The sequence below is a fragment of the Myotis nattereri genome (genome assembly GCF_964212035.1).
Source record: "Myotis nattereri genome assembly, chromosome: 9".
In the NCBI taxonomy this organism is placed as follows: domain Eukaryota; kingdom Metazoa; phylum Chordata; class Mammalia; order Chiroptera; family Vespertilionidae; genus Myotis; species Myotis nattereri.
Genome location: NC_138084.1, coordinates 42,136,874 through 42,159,245, shown reverse-complemented (window position 1 = coordinate 42,159,245; position 22,372 = coordinate 42,136,874). Strand labels below are relative to the sequence as shown.

At 50.0% G+C, this 22,372-nt stretch overlaps 2 protein-coding genes across 2 annotated transcripts; one reads left to right on the top strand and one right to left on the bottom strand.

The window, feature by feature from the left end:
• Window positions 1-4,671: 4,671 nt before the first annotated feature.
• ART1 (ADP-ribosyltransferase 1) lies at window positions 4,672-10,289 on the top strand (the record flags this gene model as incomplete). Its single annotated transcript, XM_081098693.1, has 4 exons — window positions 4,672-4,734; window positions 5,020-5,794; window positions 7,072-7,113; window positions 10,192-10,289. The coding sequence occupies 4 exons, from the start codon at window positions 4,672-4,674 to the stop codon at window positions 10,287-10,289; spliced, it is 978 nt and encodes a 325-aa protein (XP_080954819.1).
• Window positions 10,290-11,687: 1,398 nt separating this feature from the next.
• CHRNA10 (cholinergic receptor nicotinic alpha 10 subunit) lies at window positions 11,688-17,578 on the bottom strand. The gene is made up of 5 exons (XM_081098667.1): window positions 17,415-17,578; window positions 15,346-15,491; window positions 14,794-14,948; window positions 13,291-13,823; window positions 11,688-12,336 (listed from the first exon to the last, which is right to left on the bottom strand). The coding sequence occupies exons 1-5, from the start codon at window positions 17,488-17,490 to the stop codon at window positions 11,879-11,881; spliced, it is 1,368 nt and encodes a 455-aa protein (XP_080954793.1). The 5' UTR covers window positions 17,491-17,578; the 3' UTR covers window positions 11,688-11,878.
• Between the last annotated feature and the right edge of the window lie 4,794 nt (window positions 17,579-22,372).

Sequence of the window (22,372 nt, the reverse complement as noted above, 5' to 3'; positions counted from 1 at the left end):
ACTGTAGAAGCCAAGCAGAGGTGGTGGGGCAGGAGGCTAAAGAGATCCCAGAGGGCCCCTCACAGAGGGCCTCAAACACCAGAGGAGGTTGGGTTCTGTCCTGAGAGACTCTGATTGGCCTTGCTTTTGTCATGCGTCCATCCATGAACCAATCACAATGGCCAGGGTGGTAGAGCACCAGTTTGGAGTCATATGTTCAGCCCATGAGGGTAAGCCCCACCTGAACCCATGGGCTGGATTCTCCACACGAAAGAGAGGATCCTATATAATAAGGAGGTAACATGCAAATTAACCCTCACACCCTCACAAGATGGCTGCCTACAACCAGGCCGGCAGGGGCGTTAGTGAGGGACGACCAAACAACTGCACAAGCAGGCTGCGTGGGGTGACCAGGCCCACGTGGGGGCCGTGAGGGACAACCAGGCTGGCAGGGGTGCAGGTGGGCGCGACCAGGCCAACGGGGGGGGCATTTGAGGGTGATTAGGTTGGCAGGGGGGGCAGTGAGGGGTGACTAGGCCGGTGGGGGGGGGACAGGTAGGAGCAACCAGGCTGGCAGGGAGGGAGCAGTTGGGGGCGACTTGGCCAGCAGTGGGGGGCAGTTAGGGGTGACCAGGCAGGCAGGCAGGTGAGCGATTAGGAGCCAGTGGTCCAGGAATGTGAGAGGGATGTCCGACTGCTGGTTTAGGCCTGATCCCCGGGATCGGTCCTAAACCGGCAGTCAGACATCCCCTGAGGGGCCCCAGATTGAAGAGAGTGCAGGCTGGGCTGAGAGGACCTCCCACCTCCGTGCATGAATTTTGTGCACTGGACTTCTAGTCTATTATAGAAGCTCAAGCTTCTTGCGTGGATTCCAAGGGACTACAGCCAAGAGTTCAAGTAGATTTTTCTGCAACATACGCTGCCCATTAGAATTCCCTCTTGGAGTTGGGGAGCAGAGTCTCATGCTTTATGGCCCACGGTAATGCTGTTTTCAGTTCTACATACTCTGTGCCTCCTCTGGTCAGCTCTTCACCGAAACCTCACTCCTGGTACAATTTGTTTGTTAGGCTCTTTTGGTTCCTTCAGTAGCATGCATCACATGCCACTTGAAATTACTCCAGCTCCATTTCCACTTCAAAAGAACTTAAAGAAGCAGGGGTGTGGGTTTTGTTGTTCATAATTTTTTTTATCCTCGCCTGAGGATATGTTTATTGTTTGAGAGAGCGATAGAGATAGAGAGAGAGAGAGAGAGAGAGAGAGAGAGAGAGAGAGAGAGAGAAACATTGATGTGAGAGAAAACATCAATTGGTTGCCTCCTGTACATGCCCCCTATCAGGGATCTAACCCATAACCTACATATGTGCCCTGACTGGGAATATCTACAACCTTTTTGGTGTACGGATGACACTCTGACCAACTGAGCCACCCAGCCAGGACTGCTGTTCATAATTTTATCCTCAGTGCCTGATACATTACAGATGCTCAAAATTTTTGTTGTTGAGGGAGAGAAAATAATGAATTCAGTTTGGGACATAATGACCTTGATAAATATTGCTGCTAACTCAACTGACCGGAGAAGCTCAGGCCTCAATTTAAACTGTACATTGGAAGATGTAGGATCTTATATTTGGAGACTCATAACATTATAAACACATAGAATCCCAGTGTCTTAGAGTCAATGAACTGCCCAAACTTAGGCCCCACCAAGAGCCAGAGGGGAAGATGGAGCAGAGATGCTTAACCTGAGTGACAATGGGGCAGAGGCATAACCACCTGAAATTTATAAAATGTTTTGTGTTTTTTAAAAATATATTTTTATTGATTTCAGAGAGGGAGAGAGATAGAAACATCAACGATGAGAGAGAATCCGGCTCCCTACTGCACGCCGCCCTCACACTGGGGGATTGAACCCACAACGCAGGCATGTGCCCTGACTGGGAATTGAACTGTGACCTCCTGGTTCATAGGTTGATGCTCAACCACTGAGCCACACCGGCCGGGCAATTTGTGAAATATTCATGTGAAGAGTATTTCACACGAATATTCTTAGCTTAGCTTTCATCAGATTCTCAGTCTTGGCTATCATCAAATTCTCAAAGATAAAGAACCACTGACTGCATTATCATTTGTGCAAAAGAAGGGAAGCAGAAATGCCTGTGGATTTGCTTGTGTGTGCGTAGTGTACTTCTGGAAGGATACACAAAGAAACAGTCACATTGGTTGCCTCTGGGAGATGAGGTTGGAATTAGGGAATTAGTGAGAAAAACACATTTCACTGTATGCCTTTGGACTATTGAAATTTTGAACAAGAAAAATGTACTACCCTTTAGAAAAGTAAGTAAAAACTATAAAATTAAAGTTATGATTGATCCTATTAGTGAGAAGAGATATTAATTAAAAAGCAGATACCATTTATGCCCACCAGTTAAGTGAAACTTAAAAGAGAGATTAACACATTGTTTGCGGGTAGTTTTTATCGCGCGCTAACAGGTGGCGCGGGCCATTTTTGCTAATTTTTTGCGCAAATGGCAACATTCAGTAAAATTACGATAACTTTAGTTTACGTATTTATACGATACCCGCATTCTACCGCTAGTCTATAAAAAATGTATCAATACGTGTCCGCACTCTACTACACTGGTAGAACGTATAAATACGTTTCCCGCATACAATGTGCACATGAGGCTCTTTGGCCCCTTGAGTGTGGCTCTTCCACAAAATACCACGTGCGGGCACACATGCACAGTGCGACTGAAACTTCGTGGCCCATGCGCAGAAGTCAGTATTTTGTGGAAGAGCCAGTATTTTGTGGAAGAGCCACACTCAAGGGGCCAAAGAGCCACGTGTGGCTCGCGAGCCGCGGTTTGCCGAGCCGCAGTTTGCTGACCACTGCCCTAGCTGGTTTGGCTCAGTGGATAGAGCATCAGCCTGCGGACTGAAGGGTCCTGGGTTCGATTCGGTCAAGGGCATGTACCTTGGTTGCAGGCACATCTCCAGTAAGGGGCGTGCAGGAGGCAGCTGATTGGTGTTTCTAACTCTCTATCCCTTTCCCTTCCTCTCTGTAAAAAATCAATAAAAAAATATTAAAAAATAATGCCCTAACGGTTAGGGCCTAACCCTGGGGTGGGCAAACTTTTTGACTCAAGGGCCACAATGGGTTCTTAAACTGGGCCGGAGGGCCAGAACAAAAGCATGGATGGAGTGTTTGTGTGAACTAATATAAATTCAAAGTAAACATCATTACATATAAGGGTACAGTCTTTTTTTTTTTTTAGTTTTATTCATTTCAAACGGGCTGGATCCGGCCCGCGGGCCGTAGTTTGCCCACAGCTGGCCTAACCGGTTTGGCTGAGTGGGTAGAGCGTCGGCCTGCGGACTGAGGGGTCCCAGGTTCGATTCCGGTCAAGCTGTCTCTGGAGTCCTGCTGTGGCCCCCGCTGCTGACCATTCCCCTGTTCTGTCCTGTTCCAGCCTTAGGTCCCCCAGGTGCAGCTGCGGCTTCTCACCATGGCAGTCAAGCTCCGTCATGATTGGCCCAAATTTTTTTTTTATATGTTTTTATTGATTTTGAGAGAGAGAGAGAGACAAGAGAGGAACATCATCGATCAGCTGCCTCCTGCATGCCCCATACTGGGGATGGAGCCAACAACCCTGGCATATGCCCTGACTAGGAATCAAACCGGTGGCCTCTTGGTTCCTAGGCCAACACTCAACAGCTCAAACACTGAGCCACACTGGCCGGGCAGCCCAAATCTTTTTGACATTCCCACACTGCAAGTTCTGCCACACTAGACAAAATGCCTCTTACTCTTTACATCATAAGAGTTCCTACTCCAATACCTTTTGCTCTTCTCATTCCTGCTTCTTCCCACTCCAAACTCTAAACTTTTCTCTCCTTGTCTCCACTGACTGAAGCCTTATTCTCCTATTCATCCTGCAAGTCCCTGTCTGTTGGGGTCCAGCCCCAGCAAGTACAGGGGTTCCCAAAGGTGTGGACGGAGTCGGCGAAGAAGGAATGACACGGAGACAGCGTTCAGTTGATCAGCAGCCTAGCCAGGTTCTAGCCAGGATCTCCAGCCAGGTTCTGTCTTTTATTGTCTTGTTACATCTGTATTTATACCAGTTGATTTTAACCCTGTCAATTTCTATTCCAAAGGTGAGGGCGTTTCTTATCTCCATTCCAGGGAGTGAAGATTATGTAGCTTAAGCATGATTGTTTGTAGTTAAAGTGATTAACTACCCGCCTGGCACTTAGTTAAGGGGTTTTATTCCCTCCCTAACTTCAGGGAAAAATCCCTACCTGGGGAAACAACCTTTCTTGGAGAGGTGACCTTGGTTAAAATACATAGCGCCAAGAAGGGGAGCAAACATATTAAGAACAGTATGCCATATACGCCAGGTCCCTTGAAACATATGCTGTGCAGATGTTTCTTCCCTGAAGCGACTGTGTCAAGCATCAAGGGTGGACCGGCTTCCGGCACCTGTCACATGTCACCTCTTCCAGGAAGTCTCCCATGTTGCTTCCAGCAAGAAGGGTCCTCTCCCTCTCCTTTGAGCCTCTATTTCTATGTTGTGACTCTGTGCCAGATGTCAATGAATGTTTATTAAACTGTATAGGTTAACATTCTCATTTTCCAGATGAGGACACTGAGACCCCAAGAGAGACAGTAACTTACCCAAGGTCACATCTAACATGCAGACTCCTGCTACGATGTCTCTGCTGCTTGTGTTCATAGTCCTCACGGAAGCACTTCAGGTATGGTCATCCTCTGCTGTCCCCATGCCAGCAGGGAGCCCAGCGGCAGCTTCTTCTGAACTCTGAAAGGAGGAGCAGAGGGAGGAGAGAATGCCTGATGCTTCCCTCGGGACTCGCTCGGCCCAAGGGGACATCCCCAAGCTCTAACTTCCCCCTCCCCCTCCCCCTCCAGGTGTGCTTGGGGCCCTTATAGTGTCTTTCTCAGCTCGGTGGAGGGGAAAGCTGGATGGGCTCCCATATTCCTAGGGCTCATCCTCTCAGTCCTTGCTGCTCCCTCTCCCTCAGAGCCACCCCATCACACGACGAGGACTCTTCTCTCAAGAAAGGCCCCTGGACATGGCCCCAACCTCCTTCGATGACCAGTATGCTGGCTGTGCAGCAGCCATGACAGCTGCTCTCCCAGATCTCAACCGCACGGAGTTCCAGGCCAACAAAGTGTACGCTGACAGCTGGGTGCTGGCCAGCAGCCAATGGCAGGAGCGCAAAGCCTGGGGGCCAGAGTGGGGCCTCAGCCACAGCCTGATGTCCCCACCACCCCCCGGCTTCCGTGATGAGCATGGGGTGGCTCTCCTGGCCTACACGGCCAACACCCCCCTGCATAAGGAGTTCAATGCGGCCCTGCGCGAGGCGGGACGCACCCGCGTCCACTACCTCCAGCACTTCTCCTTCAAGACGTTCCATTTCCTGCTGACCGAGGCCCTGCAGCTGCTGAGCAGGGCCCAGCGTTCCCCCCAGTGCCGCCAGGTCTTCCGAGGGGTGCAAGGCCTGCGCTTCCAGCCAGCAGGGCCTGGGGTCACCATCCGGCTGGGGGGCTTCGCCTCAGCGTCCCTGAAGAACGCCACAGCCCAGCATTTCGGCGAGGAAACCTTCTTTGGCATCTGGACCTGCCTTGGTGTCCCTATCAAGGGCTACTCCTTCTTCCCTGAGGAGGAGGAGGTGCTGATCCCCCCCTTTGAGACCTTCCAGGTGATCAACAGCAGCAGACCTGCCCAGGGCCCCACCCGCATCTACCTCCGGGCCCTGGGCAAGCACAGCGTGTACAACTGCGAGTACATCAAAGGTGAGAGCGGCCTGTGGGGGAGCACCTGTGCAGAAGGGGAGCTTCCCACCCTGTTTTCAGGGAATGCAGGGAAACCGACCAACCGCGAGAGGGGCTCAGACTGTCCTGTACGCCCTTCCTTCCTACCTCCGTCCCTCCATCTAAGGCAGTGGTTCTCAAGCTTCCTAATACTGCGACCCCTTAATACAGTTCCTCATGTTGTGGTGACCCCCAATGTCATTGTTACAAATTGAACATAATTAAAGCATAGTGATTAATCACAGAAACAATATGTAATTATATTTGTGTTTGCCGATGGCTTTAGGCGACCCCTGTGAAAGGGTCGTTCGACCCCCAAAGGGGTTGCGACCCACAGGTTGAGAACTGATCTAAGGGGAGACCGAACCTTCTGAGGCTGGAGGCTTCTCGTCCCTGGTGGTGTCTGAACCAGAGCTGGTCACCTGCCTGCTGGAAGGCTGAAGAGGGTTTTCTGACCGAGGCAGGGGCCTTTGGCCATTTCTCCCGGCTGGAAGCCAGAAGGGGATTAGTTTCTAGCTACAGTACTGACACACAGGTCATTGCTGCCAGAATTGACAAGAGTCCCAACCTCAGTTTACAAGAGGAACGTGTTTATTTGAACAGAAATCCTGTGCTGTCCTGTGTGCTGGGGCGGGGGGTGGCGGGGAGACCACACGTGGGTGCTGTGCCCCTAAGGTCCAGTTCAGGCTGTGGCAGGTCTCAGATACTCTTCCTGTCCACCCCCCTGGGACCAGCCAAAGGAGAAATCATGAGGATGGGCCCAGGTTCCTAATCTGTGGAAACTGTGGGCTACTGGTCCTGGCTGAGCAATGCCCAAGGGCTGGCAAGGCCGTTTTCATTGTTAGAGCTGTCTGCTGGAGCTGGGGACCACATCTACCAGGGGAAAATGTCCTGTGTGGCTTCAGTCCCCACCTTGGACATGAGGGCGTGAGGTGCCAGAGGTGAGGAAGACACGCACAGAACATAAACTAGCCTGTGTTTGCCTGGGATGGGCTCGGAGAGGCAGAGGTGGGTGTGGCAGGGAGACGAGGGAGCAGCCGGAGTACGTAGAACAAGCCTGGTTTTTGAGGGCTGGCTCCCTTCTGGCCCCGCTGCCCACGAATCAAGTCAAACCTGGGCAAGGGAGGTGTCACCAGAAGGAAGCAGAATTTGAGGAGAAAGTACCAGCTTTCCTAAAGCAAGTCAGGGGTGGCCCACGGGGCCACTTTCCATCCTGAGGACTATTACATCTTTGATTCTTTTCTGTTTCTTCTCTACAGACAAGCAGTGCAAGTCTAGGTCCTGCCGGCTAGGAAACTCAGGTAGGGCTGCAGGCCTCTGGGACAGGGGCTCCATTGGGGGATGCGCAGGCTGCCCTGGGTGGCTCCTTTATAAGAAAAACCACCCTCTTCTAATAAAAAATAAAGTAAACCCTCTAGAGCAGACACCTATGGGGATTGCTAACCTCCCCCAGGGGATGTAAGGGGCAGTGGCTGGGCGAGCTGACACCCCTGCCCCCTCTCTGGGCCTCCCTCCCTCACAGGAGACAGCTGATCAGGCCCCAGAGAGGTCCTTCTCGCAGAGGTGATGGAGGGCAGGGCCGATCTCACACAGTCCTCCTTCCCCTCCCTCACCTGGGGAACCCTCTGTCCCCGTGACTGCCCTCAGCGCTCCCTCAGACCACCTTCCAAGGTGGAGGCCGGTATTAGAGACCTGGGCTCTAGTCCAGGCCCTGCCCTCTCTCTCTTTGTGACCAATTATTCCCTCTCTGGGCCTCAGTTTCCCTATCTGTATAAAAAACCAATTGGACTAGATGATTCCCAGGTCACTTTCAGCCATGACGTCCCTTCCCTTCAACACCTGCTGTGCCAGGGCCCACCTGGACCACCACTTCTCTAGGTGGGAACAGGCTTTTCCAAGGGAACCTATTGGGACAGGCCATTCCCAGGGAAGAAACCACAGCTGCCCTCCTCGTGGGTCTCTCCTCCCTCCCTCTGGGCTCTGTGAACAGTGGACAAAAGGAGCCCCAGCCCCAGCCCCTGCCCTCGCTGTGTCCTCATCATTCTCCATGACACAGCACCACTCAGAGTTCCAGGCGCACCAGGCCATGAATCCACACCAAGAGCCAGCTGTGGGTACTGTCATCACCCTGTTCTACAAATGAGGGAACTAGGGCACAGAGAGGTGAAGCAACCAGCCCTACACCACACAGCGCGTAAGGGGTGAGGTTCAGAGAGACTGACCCTAGAGCCAAACTCTGAGCCACCATTCCAGGCTGGCCGCTCCTCCCCGCTACCATTTCATTTTATTCTTTACTGCACAGCAACCTATCGGAAGGAGGCGGAACAGGGAGTATTACCCTCATTATAAAGTAAAGTAAGACCCAGAGACGGAAGTGACTTTCCCAAGGTGACAGAATGAGTCAGTGTCACAGCCAGGGCCAGAAGCCAGGTCTCCAGCCTCCAACCTGCTTCTTTGAGGTGTTTTTTTAAAGTATATTTTTACTGATTTCAGAGAGGAAAGGAGAGGGAGAGAGCGAGAGAAACATCAATGATAAGAATCATTCATTGGCTGCCTCCTGCATGCCCCACGCTGGAGATTGAGCCCGAAAACTGGGCATATGCCCTGACCTGGAATCCAACTAAGACCTCCTGGCTCGTAAGTCAACGCTCAACTCTTAAGCAATGCTATCCAGGCGCTTCTTTGAGTTTTGATAATGAAATTTCATGCACTGGAAAAGTTTAAGATCTCCCCCACCTCCGGCCCACCAGCACCTCTCCTACCAGGGTTTGGGCAGAGAAGCTAAGATTAGAATCACTAGTTCCCATTCAGATTTCTACCCGTTTCATCCCACCCTGTGATGCCTCATGTGTGTCCATAGGAGGCAGGAGGACAGACCTAATCACCCTGGTATGTCCTCGTCTCTTCATCTCTGTTTGCCTTCTTCCTTAAATTCTTTTTTAAATTAAATTCATTGGGGTGACATTGGTTAATAAGATTATTTAGGTTTCAAGTGTACATTTCTATGACACATGAGCTGTGTATTGCACTGCCTGCCCACCAGCCAAAGTCAAATCACCTCTCATCACCATACATTTGACCTTTTTACCCTTTACTACCCCTACTCCCTTCCCTCTGGTAACCACTGTACTGTTGTCTGTGCACATGGGTTTTTGTTTGTTCATTTGTTACTTTCAGTTTTATATCTCACATATGAGTGAATTCATGGTTCTTTTTAAAAAATTTATCTTTATTGTTGAAAGTATTACAGATGTCACCCTTTTTCCTCCTACTGACCCCTTCCACCCCACTCCCACCCTCCCATATGTTTTAATTTTTTAAAGACTTCAGAGAGGGAGAGGGAGAGATAGAAACATCAATGATGAGAATCATTGATTGGCTGCCTCTTGCATGCCCCCTCCTGGGGATCAAGCCCACAACCCGGGAATGTGCCCTTGACCAGAATCAAACCCAGGATCTTTCAGTCCCCAGGCCGACACTCTATCCACTGAGCCAAACCAGCTAGGGCCCCCCATATGGTTCTTAACTTTTTTCTGACTGACTTATTTCGCTTAGCATAAGTCTATCCATGTTGTTGCAAATGGCAGTATTTCATCTTTTCTTATGTATTCCATTGTGTGTGTGTGTGTGTATATATATATATATACACACACACACACACACACATATACACACCACACCCTCTTTATCCAATCATCTATCAAAGGATGCTTTGTTTCCATGTCTTGGCCACTGTGAATAATGCTGCAGTGAAGATAAGGGTGCATATATCTTTGTGAATAAATGTTTTCAAAATTTTCAGGTAGATACCAAAAAAAGGGGTTGCTGAGTTATATGGTAACTCTAGTCCTAACTTTTTGAGGAGCCTCCATACTGTTTTCCACAGTGGCTGCACCAGTTTACATTCACACCAACAGTAAATGAGGGCTCCTTTTTCTCCACAATCTCTCCAACACTTACTACTTGTCGTGTTGATAACAGCCGTTCTACCAGGTGTGAGGTGGCATTTCATGGTAGTTTTGATTTCATTTCCTAATAGCTAGTGAAGTTGAGCACCTTTTCATGTATCTGTTGGTCGTTTGTATGTCTTCTTGAGAGAGGTATCTGCTCAGGTCATCTGCCTATTTTTTAAATTAGATTGTTTGTTTGCTTGGTGTTGAGTTGTCTGAGTTCTTTATATATTTTGGATAATAACCCCGTGTCAAAGCTGTTGTTTGTAAATATCGTCTCCCAACCTCTCTAAATTCTTGCTCTTCATCTGTGTCTCCCATCGCACTGTAGGCACCAGTGTTTCCAGCTCACCCTGCTTGTTTTTTGTCTTGTTTCTTTGTGTAACTCACTTCACCCCTAAATATCTCTCTTCCTCTGTTTCCCTGCAGCCATGGGTCAGGGCCCTCTGTCTACAGTCTGGTCCTTTCCTCTGCTCCTCTGGTTCCTGGTCGGGGGAGTCTTTCCAGAGAGTCCAGGCCTCCTCTGACCCATCAGACTCTGAACAGCCCTGCCTGCCACCTCCGCCCAACATGAGGACATCGGCCACATGTGTGCTTTACTATAAGTGTAGCCAAGATCCGTAGAAATGCCACCTGCAGGGAACTCTGGGACCTTCTCTGGCAGCTGCCAGGCCTGATGGTGGAGAGATAGAATTTTGGGCCTGAACTTTACCCAGTGCTCTAGGAGTGAGACATTGAAGAGAGGTAGGGGGACTCCAGGACAGGCAACAACTCACTTGGAGGTAGAAGATTAAACTCGTTTGGGCGTGGAGGTGCTGGGAGGAAAGCACGTGCCATGGTACTGCTGGTGTCACATGCCTCACATGGACAACTGGAAAGCGACTATTCACTCTCCAGGGAGCTTTCTCTGACCTCTCTGACCCTGCTGGGTTAGGGTGCTGCCTCTGTGCTCCGCGGGTCCTGGGAGCTTCTCTACACCACATGTCCATGTCTGTTGCCCGTGACAGACTGTGAGCTTCCTGAGGTCAGGGACTGGGTTGAGGCAAAGAGGTGGATGCTGGGAAGCATGTGAAAGTCAGAAAGGAACAAATACCTGTGAACAGCTGGTCCCTGCATGGCCCTCCCTTGGATACTTTCAAGTCCTCTGAACGTCAGTGTGGGGGAATGTGATGGACAGAAGCAAACCCAGAGAGAGGAGAGCAGGAAAGACAGCAGAGGGCTTGCTTTAGGCCCTCTGCCGGGTCTCGGTCAAATCCGTCATTTTCTTGTCAGCAAAGATGTAACTCCTGTTCTCACCCATGAGTCCTAAGGTTCCTGTTTCTAGAGAGACAAACCTGGATCCCCATCTCCCGTCACCATGGGCCCCAAGGGTAAGACAGGACATCGAGGAGGTACCAGGCACACACTCCCTTTATGAGGAATTGGGGCTTTAGGGCCAAATCTTTGTGTGGCCTCCTGCTCTGGAAACTAGATCATAAATCTGAATCTCCAAACCCCTTCCCTGAGCCCCTAGACAGGGACAGGCAAGACCAAGCTTCTGTTTCGCATATAACTTGCACTCTCCCCACTGAAAACTCTAACATTCATGAATGAAGTTCAATTCTGTCCCTCTAGGACTGCACTTTGACCTTGAACCTTCTTAGAGTTCTTCCCCTATAGGAATTAAGGGAGTGGCAAGCTCTAGATTTTTCTTAGAGATCAGGATACACAGACAACAAGTGCTCCCTCGTGGTTTGTGAAGTCAGCAGTGCTGACCCCGAGAGAGGGTGTCCCAGGCTCTAGGGCAGGGATGGCGAACCTTTTGAGCTTGGAGTGTCAGCATTTTGAAAAACCCTAACTTAACTCTGGTGCCATGTCACATATAGAAATTTTTTGATATTTGCAACCATAGTAAAACAAAGACTTATATTTTTGATATTTATTTTATATATTGAAATGCCATTTAACAAGGAAAAATCAACCAAAAAAGCGAGTTCGCGTGTCACCTCTGACACGCGTGTCATAGGTTCGCCATCACTGCTAAGGTGCAGTGGGGAGAGACTGGGTGGCCTGAGGGCCAGCAACCACCTGGTCTCCCCATCCCTTTCGCATTGCTGTGGCTGCAGCAGACCCCGATTCACAGCGCCTGCACGAGCACCAGGAGGCTCATGACCAGGGCCATGGAGAAGAAGATGCCCAGGAAGAAGCGATCCATCACACGGGCCAGGCGTTTCCAGTCCTCGTGGCGGTGCTGGGCAGCCCGGTGGCTGCGGAAGGTGTTAGCAATGGTGGCTACATGGTGCAGCAGCTCTTCCTGATGGCACAGACACCGGGGCTCATGGCAAGGGCCTGCTGGGGGGCCAGCCCCGCCCTCAGGAGGCTGGGGACTGGGGGGTGACTCGTGCCGTCTAGACTTCCCACAGGGCTCCCCTCGTTCTCGCACGCACAGGCCCCGTGCCAGGTATCCCAGTAGGAAAGCCCGAGCCCAGGCCGGCACTGGACGGGCACTGGGACCACAGTAATGCAAGTTCATGATAAGGATAGTGAGCGCGGTGGAGAAGGTGATCATGGTCATGGTGGCCATGTAGTACTTCCCTGCAAAAGACAGAGCGAGCTGGGGCCCAGAAAAAGAGCTCGGGGGGCCTGAGCTCCCCAGCCCCCTCAGCATGAACAGGAACCCCCCAAGAGGCTGTCGGGCCCTCCAAGCCCAGTGGATGAAAGAGGAAGGAGGTAAGGGCCAAGGCTCCCCAGTCCGCATTCCCACAGGTGGGTTCTCAGAAGCTAAGTGCTGCTGATTTCCCCCCTCACTGCTGGAGGCTGCGTTTACCCCCAAGTCGCCTCTCTAACGGTTATGCCATGACATGGGGCCGGTGACGGACCCTTTCAGTACAGGGGGGCATTCAACAGAACCTGCCTGTCGGCCTGTGGAGATGCTTCCCTGGGTTGATGAAGGTCCATTGCTTGGCACAGTGCTTGGCACAGTGAACACTCAGGACACTTGGTCTGTCCGTATGACCCTGGGGGGCAGTGACCTCCCTCCATCAGGCTCTTGAGAAAAGACTCTTTCCTCTGCCCCTTCCTCTAAGCCAGTGGTTCGCAACCTTGGCTGCGCATTAGAATCACCTGGGAATCTTTTTAAAATCCTGATTTCTGGACCTCATCCTCCGGAAATTCTGTTTCTTTGTTACTAATGTTGTGGCCTCACCCCATAACAAAGAAACAGAATTTCCGGAGGACGAGGCCCAGAAACCACGATTTTAAAAAGATTCCCAGGTGATTCTAACGTGCAGCCAAGGTTGCGAACCACTGCTGTAAGGGAGGGTGTCCTCCTGGAAGGGGCTTCCTCCTTTCCCCTCAGTCTCGGGAACAGGCGTGCTCCCAGGACGACCCCCTCACACACTGAAGCGGGGCCACTCTGGCGACCCGGGCCCCGTCCCCGCACTGGTGGGGACCCGCACGCATCCGCCGGAGTGGGGCAGGGGGGCCATTGTCTCGGAGGGGACGGCTCTTTCCCGCACCCCCACTCCCGACCGGGCCCTCCCCACTCACCGATGAGCGGCACGCTCTCGGCCGGCGGCATGCTCTCGGCCAGGATCAGCTGGAAGACCGTGAGCGCCAGCAGCACCGTGACGCCCAGCGACACCTTCTCGCCCGAGTCCGCGGGCAGGTGGAAGGCGAGCGGCGCGAGCAGCGAGATGAGCACGCAGGGCAGCAGCAGGTTGCACACGTAGGCGGCGGCGCGGCGGCGCAGCAGCAGCGTGAAGGTCACGTCGGGGTAGGGCTCCGAGCAGCAGCCGTAGGTGAGCACGCGCCGCCGCGCCGGCATGCCCAGCACGCGCCACTCCACGTTCTCCACGAAGTCGGCCAGGCTGGCGCCGCCGCCGCGCGCCCGCACGTCCAGCTGGTGCCCGCCGTGCGTCCAGGAGCCGAAGGTCAGGCCGCAGCGCTGCGCGTCGAACGGGAAGGCGGACACGTCCACGCGGCACGAGCTGCGCGTGATGGCCGGCGCGTCCCAGCGCACGGCGCCGTCGTGCCGCAGAACCACGTTGGTGCTGGCGGAGGCTGGAGGCTGCGCGTCTGCCCTGCGGGAGGCGGAGGATGGGGTTGCGGGGAGGAGGGGAGGGGAAGAGGGGCTCCCTGAGACAGTGGCCCGGGCCACCCCAGGACAGGAGTCCTAGGCCACAGTGCCGCTGCAGGGAGGATAGATTGTGCCCTGGGGAGGGCCCTGGGTGCTTTTGGAGGCCTGGAAGGGGCAGCACCTGAGGGCTCAGAAAGGATACTGATCTAGCCCAGGGCGGCAGGAAAGTCCTCTGCAAAAGCTGGCACGTGGTGGCACAGTGACCTCTCTTGGGTGCCATCTGTAAGATTGTGGAGGGGCCCCTGGGGAATATGCAGAGCCATGCGTTGTCCAGAAAACAGAACTGGCCCGGCCAGGGTGCTCAATGGTTGAGCATCGACCTATGAACCCAGAGGGCAGGGTTGATTCCTGGTCAGGGTTGTGGGTTGGTTCCCTGTGGGGCATGAGGGAGGCATCAGTGGTTCTCTCATCATTGATGTTTCTATCTCTTTCCCTCTTCCTTCCTCTGTGAAATCAATAAAAAATAAAAACAAGAAACAGAACTGGCTTAGGCAGCATAAGGGGATGCCCCAGAGGGCCCTAGGCAGGCCTCTGGGGAGCCCTGGGACTCAGAGCCAGCCTGGAAGGGAGGAGTGTGCCATGAAGAGCACTGGTGCCCCTGAACCCTCTCTGCCAGAGATACAGAACTGGCCTGGACCGCACAGTGGGTTCCCGGAAGACATTCAGCCGGTTGCCTTGGCACAGCCTCCAGTGGGGATGCCATGGAGGGGCTGTGCGGGGCTGTGAGGAAATCCACTGAGTCATGTAGCCACCACTGCCAACACCTTCCTGCCAGATTAGAAGGGTCCTGGGGGACAACTTCCAGGGCAGCATAGCAACTAGTTAGGTGGGGGAATGAGGGATAAGTGCCTACCAGGAACCAAGGGCAACTCCAGGGAGGGCTAGGAGAGGGGAGGGGCCCAGGCAGGCAGTACTTGTTATAGAGTACGATGTCTGGCCGCCACACTAGACTGCTGGGGATGCGGATGGCATCCAGGCCACCATAGTCATCGGGGTCCCATCGTAAGTAGGCATCTGTCCACTCCTGTCGGATCCACAGGTATAGAGTCAGCACCTGGTTGCGCTCATCCTAGTTGGGCAGGGAATAGGCACAGATGTGGAAACATGTGCGTGCATATCCTTCCCTGTGTGTGCAACTCACCTACAGAGCTCTAGTCAGTGCCCACAAACCCAACTTGGCCGTACAGCCCAGTTCCCACCCAGGCCTTGTTGTGACCTTGGCCGGTTCTTCTCTGGGCCTCAGCTTCCTTAGCAGTTATATGGGTGATAATCCCTGCTGGGCAGGATTCAAGGGTGCAAAGTTTTGGGCACACTGTGGGCACCTAACAGTATCCAGGGTAGTAGCTGTTATTGTTAATATTAATGTTTACAGAAAAGAATTGTTTGGTGAATCATCCCAGTCCCCCACCCCCAAATTCCTTGACACTGTCACCAGCACATTCCACAGTTGTACAACCACAATGTACCATGTCAATGATCTGGGACAATGTCACCTCCAGGGTCACGTTCAGAGTCTGGTCTGTATCCGCCACAGGTCTCAGGGCACTTGTATAGTTGGCAAAAAGTTCACGCAACAGCTTGTGAGCCAGCCTGCCCTCAGCTCCCAAGCATCCTGGGGGACAAGCAAGAAGGTTTACTCTAGTGCAGGAGCCTCTGCTCACACCCTGCACCTCCACAAGCCTGGGGCTGTCACCTGCTCCACTCTCACAGTGGTCTGACTGGTCCTCCTGATGGTTGCCCTCTGTCCCCAGGCTGTGACTCTAGTTCTTCCCTGGCCTGCCTCCAGGGATGAATGAGGTGAAGTAGGTGGAGCGAATTGATACTCTTTTCTGAAGCAAGGCTGATGGGTTTCTTCCCTGCCTTTCCCTTCCCAAGGACCTGGATTTCGTCTGCCTTGCCACAAATGCTAGAAGGGCCTATCTATATAGGCCACAAGAGTGCCAGCTCTCACCCAGGCATCTGAACCGCCTTGCCCAGCCCCCTCCAGTTTCTCAAACCTGCCTCCACTCCTCCTGTTGCACTTCAGTTAATTTCTTCAAGGCTTCTGACACTGTAGGCCAGTCCCACCTAAAAACACACCCCATCCCTAGGCTTTTGTGACACACCATATTGTCCTTAGTCCCTGACTTAAGTATTGCTTCTCAGAATCCCGTTGGTGAACCTCCTCTCCTTTTTCTCCGGTCCCCTGAGCTCCAGTTGCATATATACAACAACCCACTCTTGAATGTCCTGTAGGCACCTTAAACTCTCTAGGTCAAAACAGGAGTTCATTTCCTTCCCCCCTGCTCTGCTGAAACCTGCTCCTTGTTTGATGTCCCCATCTCAGCAAACAGCACCCCCCAGTGACCTCAGCTGGAACCCTAGGAATTATCACTCTCCCTCCTCCTGTTGTTTACCCCTGCAAACCAACCAATACCCAAATCCTGTCAGTCACACTGCTGAACATCTCTTGAATGTTAAATCGCCTCTTCAGCTCAGGCCTCATCCCCCCTCTCATGGACCACAGCAGCAGCAACCTCCTCACTGCTCCCTCTGGTCTCAGGCCCAGCCTCTCTAATCTTCCTCCACATTTCTGAGAGATCAAGCTATTTTTTGTCTTTCAATTTGTTTAGCTGATGTATACGTTTATTGATTTACAGATATTGTACCAGCCTGCATCCCCAGAATAAATCCCACTTGTTAATGGTGTATGATCTTTTTAATGTTTTGTTGGATGCGATTTGCTAATATTTTGTTGAGGATTTTAGCATGCAAGTTTTTTAAAAATACATATATTTTTATTGATTTCAGAGAGGAAGGGAGAGGGAGGGAAAAATAGAAACATCAACAATAGGAGAGAATCATTGATTGGCTGCTTCCTACATGCCCCACACTGGGGATCGAGCCCGCAACCCAGGCATGTATGTGCCTTGACTGGGAATCAAGCTGTGACCTCCTGGTTCATAGGTTGAAGCTCAACCACTGAGCCACACCAGCCGGGCTTTAATATATTTTAAAAATTGATTTTAGAGATAGGGGAAGGGAGAGAGAGAGAGAGAATGGGAAACATTGATGAGAGAAACATCGATTGACTACCTCCTGCACGCACCCCCTCTCCCCCCTGAGGATCAGGCTGAAACCAGGCATGTGCCTTGTCTGGAAATGAACCGGCAACATCTAGGTATATGGGAGGATGCTCAACCAACTGAACCACACCAGCCAAGCGAGATCAAGCTTTGAACACACAAATCTGGCCAGTAACTGCTTAAAACCATTCAATGGCTCCTCATTGCCTACTAAATAAAGCCCCAACTCAGCCTGGCCTTCAAGGGCTCCTAGTTTTTCCAGTCCTATCTCTGGAAGCTCCCCTCTCACCTCACCCACCCCAGTCAGGCAAATCTCTCACCCTTTTCTGCACCCCCTCCTCCACACTCCCCCGACAGCTTGTTCTCCTGCGTAGGTAACTGCAGAGAGAAATGAAAAGGGAGATATTTGGAGAGGACAAGAACAGCAGCAACACCCAGAGAGGCCAGGCCTGGTTTACTGAGCTTCATACCTGGAAGGAGTGGGAGCAGGAACAGGAACAGAAGGCCCAGTCTGGAGAGGCCAAGGCAGTGGCTCCTGGGCCCCATGGCCCTGCAGGGCAGGTCCCTGGGTGTGAGCCTCCTGGCTCGACCTAGGGCAGCATCAGGGCCTGCTAGCAAGGATGGTGTGGGCAACACCTGGAAGTCAGAAGGAAGATCCTTGGTGGGTCCGGCTACCCACTGGGGAGCCCTGCAGCCCATCTGGTTATCTGGCTCTCCTTTTTTGTACTTGTCCTTGGATTTTAGTACTTCTCCTTCTCTGCTGGACCTTGCCTCTTCTGGCCTCTGCCTCTGCCCTTTCCTCTGCCCCTCCCATTCCCTTTACCTCACACTCAGCTTCCCTGGCTCTGTTTCCTTCTGTCTATTTCTCTGTAACTCTTTCTTGGTCTCTCTGGGCTTCTCTGACTCAGATCTCCCTCTTTTCACTCTCTCTTCTTTTCTCCTCCTCCTGTCTTAGCCCCCCTGACTTCCTGCTTCCGTTCCCCATACCTGGGCTCTGGATGAGCCTGGTGCATTCTCCATCAGAGCCAGGGCCTCCATCAGTCCTGATCCCTCGGAGGCCCCGGACAGCAGGCCTCTCCCCTGGGCCCTTTTCATTAGCTTCATCACACCTGTGCAAGGGAATAGAGAAACTGAAACTGATACTTCAGGCCACGGGACCTGAATTATTCAAGTTCTGTAAGGCAGCACCCAGGCTCTGCTTAGGCCCAGCCTGAAGGGGTTGAGGGCAGAGAAATGCCAGGCTTAGGATCTGTAGGACACTGGGGCTTAAGGGTGTTAAGGGCCAGAACTTATGGATGGTCACCCTACTCCCAGCTCTGACACTCAGAGAGGTACTAAACAGATCTGTCCGGGTGGTTGGTGCCAGGCAAACTCTCCATTCCTGCTGGGAATGGTGCTGAGCTGTGTGCTGCTCCAGGTGGCAACACAGAGTAGGAAATGCAGCCCACTTCCTCACCTCTGAGCCGCCACAGCCATCCCAGTCGGAGCTTCAGTGTTCTCTTCTGCCCAAACACCGTGGGCCAGGAAACACACAGACTTTACTGGTAGAGTCACTTTCAGCTCTGCTTTAATTATATATATATATATATATATATATATATATATATATATATATATATATGTGTGTGTATATATATATATATATATATATATGTGTGTATATATATATATTGATTTCAGAGAGGAAAGGAGAGGGGGAGAGTGAAACATCAATGATGAGAGAGAATCACTGATTGGCTGCCTCTTGCATGCCCCACTGGGAATTGAACCCTGACTTCTTGGTTCATAGGTCAACACTCAACCACTTAGCCATGCAGGCCCGGCTCACCGTGGTTTTGATTTGCATTTCCCTAATGATTAGCGATGTTGAACATCTTTTCATGTGCTTATTGGCCATTTCTATATCTTTGGAGAAATGTCTACTCAGATCCGTTGTTTTTTATTTGGGTTCTTCTTTTGTTGTTGAGTTCTAAGTCTTCTCTATGTATTCTAGATATTAATCGCTTACCAGATACATAATTTACAAATATTTTCTCCCATTCTCTGGGTTGCCTTTAACTCAATTGACTTTTAAATTATTCTTTGATTGATTTTAGAGAGAGAGAGGGGAAGGGGGCAAGAAAGAGAGAGAAACATCGCCTTTTTTGTTGCACTTATTTATGCATTCATTAGTTGCTTGTTGAATGTGCCCTGACTGGAGATTGAACCCACAACCTTGATATATTGGTACGATGATCTAACCAAACTGAGCTACCCAGCCTAGAGCCTACTCAGTTGATTCGTTTGTTTGTTAATCCACACAGAGGATACTTTTTCCATTGATTCTAATTTCCCTTGTGATTTTTGTCTTTGTTCCATTGGTTGAATCTGTTGTTTAATTTCTAACATCAATGTGAGAGACACATCAATTGGTTGCCTCCTGCATGAACCTGCAACCCAGATACGTGCCCTTGACAGGGAACTGAACTCATGACCCTTTGGTGTGCAGGCTGACACTCTAACCCAGCCGTGGGCAAACTACGGCCCACGGGCCGGATTCGGCCCATTTGAAATGAATAAAACTATTGAAAAAAAAGACCGTACCCTTTTATGTAATGATGTTTACTTTGAATTTATATTAGTTCACACAAACACTCCATCCATGCTTTTGTTCCGGCCCTCCAGTCCAGTTTAAGAACCCATTGTGGCCCTCGAGTCAAAAAGTTTGCCCACTCCTGCTCTAACCACTGAAAGACACCGGCCAGGGTTCAATGGACTTTTGATGAACAAACTTAAAATTTTCTAGTAGTCCCATTTGCATATTTTTTTCTTTTGTTACCTTCACCTTTAATGTCATATCCAAGAAATCATTGCCAAATGTAATGTGGGGAAGCTTTTGCCCTATATTTCCTTCTAAGACTTTTATAGTTTTAAGTCTTACATTTAAGTCTTTGATTGATTTTGACTTAATTTTTGTATATGGTGTTAGATAAAACAGTCCAACTTCAGTTCTTTGCATGTGGATTCCAGTTTCCCCAACACCATTTGTTGAGAAGACTGTCCTTTCCTCCATTGAATGGTTGCCGGGAGCCGGTCCATCCTTGCTGCTTGACACAGTCACTGCAGGAAAGAAACATCTGCACAGCATATGTTTCAAGGGACCTGGCGTATATGGCATACTGTTCTTAATATGTTTGCTCCCCTTATCGCTGTGTGTTTTAACCAAGGTCACCTCTCTGAGAAAGGTTGTTTCCCCAGGTAGGGATTTTTCCTTGAAGTTAGGGAGGGGATAAAACCCCTTAACTAAGTGCCAGGCGGGTAGTTAATCACTTTAACTACAAACAATCACACTTAAGCTACATAATCTTTACTCCCTGGAATGGAGATAAGAAACGCCCTAACCTTTGGAATAGAGATTGATAGGATTGGAATCAACTGGTATAAATACAGATGTAACAAGACAACTAGAGACAGAACCTAGACACACAGAACCTAGAGACAGAACATGGCAAAAGATCCTGGACAGAAACTGGCAACAGAACCTAGAGACAGAACCTAGCGAGAGAACCTGGCTGAAGAACCTAGAGACAGAACCTGGATAGAACATGGCAAGAGAACCTGACTAGAACCTGGTGACTGAACCTGGCTGGAGAACCTGGACAGAACCTAGCTGGAGCTGGAGAACCTAGCGAGGGAACATGGCTACAGAACCTGGATGGAGAACCTAGCAAGAGAACATGGACACAGAACTTGGCTGGAGATTGTGGCTAGAGATCCTGGCAAGGCTGCTGATCAACTGAACGCTGTCTCCGTATCATTCCTTCTTCGCCGACTCCGTCCACACCTTTGGGGACCCCTTTGGGTCTTGGCACCCTTGTCAAAAATTACTTGACCATGTATGTGAAGGTTTATTCCTGGGTTTTCTATTCTATACCTAGTGTACATGGTTGTCTGTATGTCAGTACTGCACGTTTTTAAAAAATATATATTTTTATTGATTTCAGAGAGGAAGGGAGAGATAGAAACATCAATGATGAGAATCATTGATCAGTTACCTCCTGCACACCCCAAACTGGGAATAAAGCCAAAGACCCGGGCATGTGCCCTTGACCGGAATTAAACCTGGGACCCTTCAGTCCACACACCGACACTTTATTCACTGAGCCAAACTGGCTAGGACAGTACTGCACTCTTTTGATTACTATGGCTTTGTAGTTAAGTTTTGACATCAGAAAGTGTGTCTCCATACTTGTTCTTTTACAAAATTGTTTTGGCTATTCAGGATCTCTTGAGATTCCACATGCATTTTAGGATGAGTTTTTCTATTTTTGAGAGAGAAAAAAACTGCTGCTGGGGTTTTGTTAGGAATTGCATTAAATCTGTAGATTACTTTGGATAGCATGGACATCTTAGTATTAAATATTCCAATTCATGAGCATGGGATGTCTTTCCATTTGTGTCATCTTTAATGTTTTATAATTTTCAGTATACATGTCTTTTGACTACTTGGTTTAGTTCTATTTTATTGTTTTTTGAAGCTATTGTAAATAGAATTGTTTTCCTAACTTCCTTTTCATTGTTAGTGTATAGAAATGCAACTGAGTTTTGTGTAATTTTATATCTTGCTACTTTGATGAATTCATCTAACGATACAGGATGTCCCCCCCCCCCCAAAAAAAATGTATACACACTTTAACAGCTGATAGCTCAATTTTGAAAATGAAATACATTTTAATAAACACAGCCTTTATAATTATTCAAAGTGTGTGTATACATTTTTGGGGGGACACTCTGTATTAGTTCTAACAATGCAGTGTTTTTTGTTTTTGTGGAATCTTTAGTTTTCTACATAAAAGATCATATCACCTGCAAACAGAGATAATTTTTTTTTTAAATCTCAGACTCTACACTTATTTTTTAAATTTTTAAATATATTTTATTGATTTTTTACAGAGAGGAAGGGAGAGGGATAGAGAGTTAGAAACATCAATGAGAGAGAAACATCAATCAGCTGCCTCCTGCACAACCCCTACTAGGGATGTGCCCGCAACCAAGGTACATGCCCTAGACCAGAATCGAACCTGGGACCCTTCAGTCCGCAGGCCGACGCGCTAGCCACTGAGCAAAACTGGTTAGGACAAAAGAGATAAATTTTAATTCTTTTTCAATTTGGATGTTTTTTGTCTTCCTTGCCTAATTGCCCTGGCTAGAACTTCCACTACCATATTGAATGGAAGTGGTAAAAGCAGACATCCTTGCCTTGGTCCTGATCTTAGAAAACACTTTTACTTCACCACTGAGAATGCTTGTTGCTGGTTGGCTGTTACTATGCTCAAGTAATTTCTTTCTATTCCTAGTTTATTGGACTTCTTTTTTTCAAATCATGAAAGAATGTTCAATTTTGCCAAATGCTTTTTTCTGTGAGATGATCACGTACTTTTATTCTGTT